Source organism: Siniperca chuatsi, linkage group LG8, assembly GCF_020085105.1.
Source record: "Siniperca chuatsi isolate FFG_IHB_CAS linkage group LG8, ASM2008510v1, whole genome shotgun sequence".
NCBI classification, from domain to species: domain Eukaryota; kingdom Metazoa; phylum Chordata; class Actinopteri; order Centrarchiformes; family Sinipercidae; genus Siniperca; species Siniperca chuatsi.
In genome coordinates, this window is record NC_058049.1 from 12616720 (window position 1) to 12624759 (window position 8040).

General features: G+C 37.1%; 1 protein-coding gene across 1 annotated transcript; it reads left to right on the forward strand.

Moving 5' to 3' along the window:
* The first annotated feature begins 2612 nt into the window (after positions 1-2612).
* arr3b (arrestin 3b, retinal (X-arrestin)) lies at positions 2613-7855 on the forward strand. The gene is made up of 17 exons (XM_044205515.1): positions 2613-2724; positions 3224-3257; positions 4255-4285; positions 4435-4495; positions 4597-4641; positions 4735-4928; positions 5084-5143; positions 5241-5317; positions 5448-5583; positions 5667-5751; positions 5929-6001; positions 6326-6463; positions 6632-6709; positions 6813-6836; positions 6940-6989; positions 7163-7166; positions 7280-7855. The coding sequence occupies exons 2-17, from the start codon at positions 3250-3252 to the stop codon at positions 7290-7292; spliced, it is 1077 nt and encodes a 358-aa protein (XP_044061450.1). The 5' UTR covers positions 2613-2724; positions 3224-3249; the 3' UTR covers positions 7293-7855.
* Positions 7856-8040: the final 185 nt, after the last annotated feature.

An 8040-nucleotide genomic window follows, 5' to 3' on the forward strand; every position in this document is an offset into this window, starting at 1 on the left:
TGTTGGTGATCAGAGTAAAGAAAACATCTTGCATGATTTAAATCATCAAAAATACAGTGTGTAAAAGACGGGGTAACACATTCATATCCTAACAGACTTCTTGCTCTGATTCGTGACTTATTGTCCAAGAGCTGAACTGTGACTTGGTAAGCTCATTTTACCCTCATTTTATACTTTACCCCAAGAGGCCTGTGAATAAATGTGTGAATACTCAGTCAGTATTCCTTCAGCATTGATGTAGTGTGTCAGTTGATTCATCAACAAGACAAACCAATTGTTATTAAATGTCCATGAGGTGTAAAGCTTTCAGGCAGTGCAGTTTCCCTTTGTCTATTTCGTCCCAGATGTGTTTGTTTGCCCAATGAAGCGCACTGAGGCTGTGTCAGAATGACTGTAGATGCCAATAATAGAATACACCGAAAATAAGGTAATAGAAGCATTCAGGTTATTTATTTTAAATAAAATACTTAGAACAAGGTTCCATTTTCGGTATCTTGATTACAAAGCTGCTTGAAGAGCTCTTGCTACTGATTTTAAACAGAGCCTGCATGGAAAGGCCTCTTATTTATTTACTCTATATCATATTATTATGGCAAATCAGCTGAGAGCCCAGATAGGACAGTGATTGAGTTTTGTGATTGCTACTAAATAGTAGTAGAGGTTTCTCTTAATAGATAAACCTTTAAAAACAGCTTTCAAAGCTATATGATATCCAAACACAGAATAAATTAAAATCTCAGGAATATTACAAACTCATACATAAACACCATTAACATACAGTATATGCCATAAAACTAATTATATTTGAAGATATGTGTTTTTAAAAGGGCTTTTAAGGCTGCTTTGTTTCTTTTAAACCTTCTTTTCCAAAGTGGGGGAATAGAAGGGCTTTATAGGAAGAAACCTGAGCACTTTTCAGTTTGTATGACCATTTTCAGCCCAAAGTGTGGCTGTGATTTTGGAGTTACATAAAAGCCTCATGTTTCACATAAAGGAGCCACTCTTCCAAAAGCAATTGTTTGCTTGAATTTGTTACAATGACATCTGGTCTACTATAGCAGTCTAAGGCATGCTTTCCACAGTTCCTTAGCTGTTCTGGATTTCATTGCACTGACGTGAATAGTAGAATCATGCATATAAGAGTGTAGAGCACAAATGTAGAATGATTAGGAGAGCTTTAATGTATTAAACAGCTTAACTTTGTATTTGCCTGTGAGCTTCTGGCTGATGATCCGGCAGTGTAATGTACAGCAGTGCTGTCCTGTCTGGGCAGCTTTAAAGAGATCTCAAACATTGTCCCCATATGACAGTTGAACTGAATTATCCTTGACTGCCAAGGTGTGACAATCCGTCCATAAAACCATCATCCACCTCCCTCATTAATCAGTCAATTACACATGAAGAAGATCCTCCACAAATCCAGACGGATTTACCTCTATAGCTGCGTGTCAATTCAGAGGCTGTATCTCTGGTCACTGCCAATGAATGTGGGTCCTTTGAAAGACCTGACAGCCAGGCTAAGCCTGTGCCTCCTCTCCAAATGAGGCAGTGTAGCTTCACAGAGACCAAACTAACAGATTCAGGTAGTCCTTGTCAACTAATAAAGTCAAATATTCCAAAGGTTATGACCAGGAAGTAAAGCCAGGTGTAAATAAATTGTCATTAATTTACAGTATAAGTTACATTACAGTAACAAGCATCAGACATGCTGATATACATAATACCATTAGCTTTCTGAACAGATTGCACAAGGCTTGATAGAGGAGCCATCTGTCGTCCAGGCTACCATAACAACCAAAATCCAACTAATACCACTCTTGTCTAAGCAATAAAAACGGATGTCCATGAACATTCATGCGTAGTCCATTCACAAGACAATCTTTTAACCTTTATGAGGCTCTTATAGAATTTTTCTCACAGCTTGGAGCAAAGAATTTAAATAAGTACTTAATACTTACTATAATTATAAGATGTTATCATGGAGCCACTAAAAACAATATTTTAACCAAGTTTTTACAATCATAGACCTAGAGAAATCTTTCACCTCCAGGTCTTCTAATGTCACTGGAAGCCATTTTCCCCTCCGTTATTTATAAATTAGGCTTCCATAAGAAAGATCTGGGGGGTTTTACATTTACTTACAGTAATAAGGAAAACTATAGACAGCTGTGTGTTGTTCAGTCATGCTGTTCAGTCTCAACACAGATCAAATTACACATGGCATGCATTAGTAGGCGGATTTCATTCCTGATTATATCCTTGTTCCTGCACTAGCTATAGGAAAATATGGAGGGCCGTATGTGCAAAATGTGAAGTACCCAATATTGCTCACGCCCTGCAGCACATGTACTGTAGGAAATATGAGACTCATCCAAAAACCGACAAAGACCAAGTGACAAACATAGTTTTACTCCAGGACATGGTCTGTTGCATTCCATATCTGTCCCACCCCCAAACCTGCCTCTGAGCTTATTCTTTTCACATCCACAACATTTTTTACACACGCTGTGGACCAAAACAGTAGTGTTCTAATGAGTTAATCGGATTGTCTCAGCCTTCTTTGAGAAGCTGTATAAGCTGAAGGGAGGGTTCCAAGGATGGGAGGTCATAGTATAAAAGCAAACGGGAATCCGTCGCACACACTCACAAACACACAACACGCTCTCAACAGTGACGGATTACAGAAGACAGCAGAGAAGACTCATTGACAGAACTGAGGGCACGGTAAGTGAGCGGTTTCTCTTGCTGACCAACGGCGTATTAGAAATACAATGAGATGATAATAACTCAAGATAATGATATTACAGTTACTGCACAGAGGAGCATCAGCATTTACTGAAAATGTGTCACTGTCACAGGAACATATGCTCCAATCACTCAAATGATCTGACAGGAACAGCATGCTTAAGATTATGCCAAGTTTGACTCTTTGTACTAGGGAGTTATTCAGAAATTAGGATTGTCCTATGCTGCAACAGTCATAAGTCATTGATGAACTTCATCAGTGGTCCTTATGACTGAAACTCTCTTGGATTGGTAAATCATGTAGAACATGAAAAATAGTAATGATACATTCTTTTAGAATTTTTTTGAAAAAGCCTCTCAAATGTAAAGTAAATTAAAACTGACATTAAATCCAAAAATAACCAGAGTACGTAATAGCCACAGGTTTATCAGTATCACATGTTTAATAAAACAGTCTTTTCATCTTTTTTATTTGCAGACTGGATCTAAAACGTTGCCATCAACATGTCAAAGTGAGTATAAAGAGTTTTGTCTCACTGACTTATTAATTCAGGGGCTATCCTGACAAAGTAAATGGTTTAGATTAGAGGTTAAAATTCACGTATTTTCAATTCAGTTGGTTAGGGCATTACAATTCTACAAAAAGAAATTTGAGAAAAGCAAAATACTATTAAACACCACTGTAACTGTAACAGTTATAATTTATGCAGTCTCAAAAATGAACAGACTCTCTATTTGTGGAAATATCAAATGTTGACAATCCTTGAATTATCTTGTAACTTTATGTAAATTCAAGGTGCTACTTTGATATTGTGTTTTAATAAAATTATTTTTGAAACTTGAATCATTTAATGGAACCATGAAAGGGTCAGAACCTTTGCAAGGATCAAAGTGATAATACCTTCACAAGAAAGAAGCCCAGTGGCTTAACGATTTAACATCAGGCTGGTACTAGAGTCTCTGCGACTCCTCTAACACTTGAGTCTTCCAGGATGTGGCTAAATCCTGATTAAGGTGGATTGTGTGGATTTAATCTTGAAAGAGAGGTTTACAAGACAAAAGGAAACGTTTTAACAGGATTTCTTGGCACACACCCGAAAGAGGCAAACACCACCAAGGATTACTCGTTTGTTTATGGCTATATGCACAGAGCAAAGGGACTGAGCTCACAAGGTTATGTAATAATAGGAATATTAAGAAAATCACTTAATAATTTGGATTATTTCATTCATTCATTCATTCTACTCTTTGCAGCAACATAGGATTAGCTGGAGTGATTTTCAGGAATATGCCACTATCCGTTGCACAACACCATTGCCTAAGACCACAAAAAAGAAACAAAATTACTGTAACATAAAAAGGAAGAAAAATTGCATGGGGGGGGCATTTGGACTGCGTCCTGAACGTCTTGTGTTTTTATCAAATCCATTATGTGAGCCTAAATGTGTTCAGAAGTGTGAAATAACAGTCTGATCTGTCACTGTCTTTTCCTTTTTTCTCTCTTTTCAGGGTATTTAAGAAGACCAGCGGCAATGGACATGTAAGCAGCCTCTACAATATAGTCATTACAGGGCATCTCGAGTATAGGGAGGAGTGCAATTTGTATGTAGCTCTTCCAGCTCCCAGAAATAACTTCCAAACTCTTGTAACCTTGGCGGAGGAGTAACTGTTTTCCTCTGTTTCTCTCAGATTGCCCTGTACTTGGGCAAAAGAGACTTTGTGGACCATGTGGATTCAGTGGAAGTAGTTGGTGCGTGGCACAGTGTCTGTTTATACATCCTCAAATGTACACACATACAGTATATGTGTTTCTGTGTAATCTAATGCTATTGGTTTTCCTCTCACTTGCAGACGGTGTTATTAAAGTGGACCCTTCTGGTCTTAACAGCAGAAAAGGTATTTCTATCTTATTCGCTGTCAATGATAAAAGTTATAGAACCTAAATTTATGCAACACAGACTACACTAAATATATCCATTTCCATTGCAGTATTTGTCTACCTTGCTTGTGCCTTCCGCTATGGAAGCGATGACTTGGATGTTATTGGGCTGTCCTTCAGGAGAGACATCTGGATCCAACGCGTTCAGGTATATCCACCTACAGGTGGAAACGCAACCAAATCACCAATGCAGGAATCCCTCCTGAAGAAAGTTGGAGAGCAAGGATATCCTTTTTCCTTCCAGGTGAGGAAGCATAACTCACTTTTTATATATCAAATCACTCCTGTCCTTTATTCAAATGTTATATTGATCAACCACAGATCGTTACTTCACCTTTACCTTCCAGTCAGCATCTTAAAATTGTATTCATCAATGTGCCTTGTTTGTACTTGTTTCAGATGCCAACAGATCTCCCATGCTCAGTCTCCTTACAGCCTGGGCCAAATGATTCTGGCAAGGTACTACTACCATCCATTTCCATTATCCCTTAACTCTTATACGCTATTTCAGATGTTTGACAAACAAATCATTTGTTTTGGCCTTGTTCTGTTGTAGGCTTGTGGCGTGGACTTTGAGGTTAAAGCATACATTGCCAACGCACCCGACAGTGCAGAGGAAGTCATTGAGAAGAAGTATGTATGCCTACAGCCATATCATACTGTCAGGCCAATCTCGTATTGCATCCATAAGCTGTAGCAGAATTTAGGACAGATAGAGGACTAACCCTGACTCTCTTTACATGTCTTTTTTTCCTGGTCTTAGGGACACGTGTCGTCTGATGATTCGCAAAATACAATTTGCACCAGCTAACAACAAAGCTGGACCCAAGGCTGATATAACCAAGCAGTTTATGATGACTGACAAACCTGTTCACTTGGAGGCCTCTCTTGAAAAAGAGGTACATTGAAGTCTACCCACTGTATTTTCTGTATCTTTTAAAAATATAAAAATAAATTAAAAATAAATTATTCTTATACCTAGATTTATTACCACGGAGATCCAATCAGTGTCAAGGTAAAAATCAACAATGAAACCACCAAGATTGTGAAGAAAATCAAAGTCTCAGGTGAGGAAAGGATTAAAACTTGATTGAAGTTAAACTCTTAATAAATTGTGTTTATGTGTAGCTTGTTAGAGAAGAAAGAGAGAAAAGAATACGAGTAAGGGTTCAAGTGTGTCTGTATGTGTTTAAGAGTCATACATTTTGACTGATAGGTCTAACAGAGCTATTTTTTCCTTTTAGTTGAGCAGATAACAAACGTGGTGCTCTACTCATCTGACACTTACATCAAGGCCGTCTGCTCTGAGGAGTTTGGGTAAGGCTTTCATTGTATCAAATGAGGCTTATTAGCAGGATTGGGGTCATTTCAGATTCAATTAAATTAATTTAAGAAGTCATTTTCTGCCTAATTAAATATCTGGAAATCCTACCAGATGAAAAAATATTCTCACATCCCAATATCCCTAAATTCAATCTATACAGCTATTAATGAGGGAAAAAATGCTTTGTCATTCTTACATTTCATTTTAAATTTAAAGTATGGATTGAGGAAAAGTAAATTATCACAAATGATGGCTGTTGAGTCAAACATGTATTATTTATTTATTTATTTATTTATGTATTTCACTGCTATACACAGGGAGACAGTAAACGCCAACTCTACGTTCGAGAAGTCCTTCCAAATAACCCCCCTGCTGTCCAACAACCAAGAGAAGCGGGGTCTTTCAGTGGACGGACGGCTAAAAGATGAGGACACCCACCTAGCATCCACTACCCTGTAAGCCACTCTAGATCTCTCATCAAAAGGGCTTACAGTGAGCCCAGGACAGGTTTTCATCCTCTTACTGAGTGGTGGTGATACAACTCTATATTGCGTCAACTACTTATCGTGTCTTAGACCAAATCCTCAAGCTCTGAAAGGTAAACTATTCTTGTCTCCTCACAGGAGTCAAGGAGAAAAGGAGATGCAGGGAATCCTTGTCTCCTATAAAGTCAAGGTCAATCTAATGGTGTCCAGTGGAGGGTAACTTAACTGAAAAGAATATATTCGTGAATAATACTTTCACATTTTGTGTCAAATTGTGCAGACTAAAAGGTTTCTTTTATTGTTTCTGTCTCACCAAAAGCCTGCTGGGTGGCTTAACAGGAAGGTAAATTTTGATTTTCCCTCATTTGTGGTCACGAGTTAATAGTGCGAATAATATATAAATTACTAATCTATATATTTTTAATAATAAAACTTTTTGTTTTTAGCGATGTCACTGTGGAGCTTCCTCTGACTCTGATGTCCCCAAAACCTGCAGGTGAGTGCAGTGTTTTTGCACGTAACTGCCATTTAAATGAGTCCTGAGACATTTCACCTAAACAAAAAAAAAAGATAGTATTGAATCTTCTGTAACTGATCTGATTAACATGTTTTATATCATGTCCTCCCCTTTTATCGGTTTATTGCATGCATTTGTTGTATCCTGAGCAGAAGTGTAAGTATAAAATAGCCATTGTGAAAAGACATGTATTCGCTTGTGGCTGTGGTGTTTGTGACATGCTGCTGATAATTTTTCCCTGTGTGTGCTTGTGTTTTATAAAACCACAGCAAACTGGAATAAAGGCTTCTTTAGTTCAGGTGAGGTCACCTCCAATTCAGTATGTTTTACAGTGTTCACTTCTTCAAGGGCTAAAAAGTATTTTCAATGAAATAAATACCCAATTTGAACACTACAATGTTGGATCTAGTTCACAACAACAAAATCAAAAGATTGTTTCATTTGTAAGACAAGCAGTTGCATAATAAAGGTTATGATGTCCTCTGAAAGAAGCATAGATGCGATGGCCCTTGAATGAGTGCACTGTTTCACCCTGCAGCCCCTTCACATTTCTTTGAAATATTCGAATAGAATCATTGTTGCTCCACCCCCAAGATGATTTTTTGTTAAATCCTCCAGAAGCTACTAATAGCAGCACGTATGCTGATTTGGAAAGTTGTATTGATGTTGATTAATGTAAGCATTAGATACAGTATATAGCCCATATTATCCGTATGCAAAAAGGGTAGTCTGCATTGTGTTAAGAGTTCACAGTTGCATGTTACATGTTTTACCCTTGGCTGTATGAAATTAGATGAAATGCATTTCATGAGTTACCATGGTATAATGTTGACTCAAAGAATCAGTTACACATACATATATATACATACATACATACATACATACATACACATATGTATATATATATATATACATACATATATATATATACATACATACATACATACATACACACACATATATATATATATATATATATATATATATATATATATATATATATATATATATATATATATATATATATATA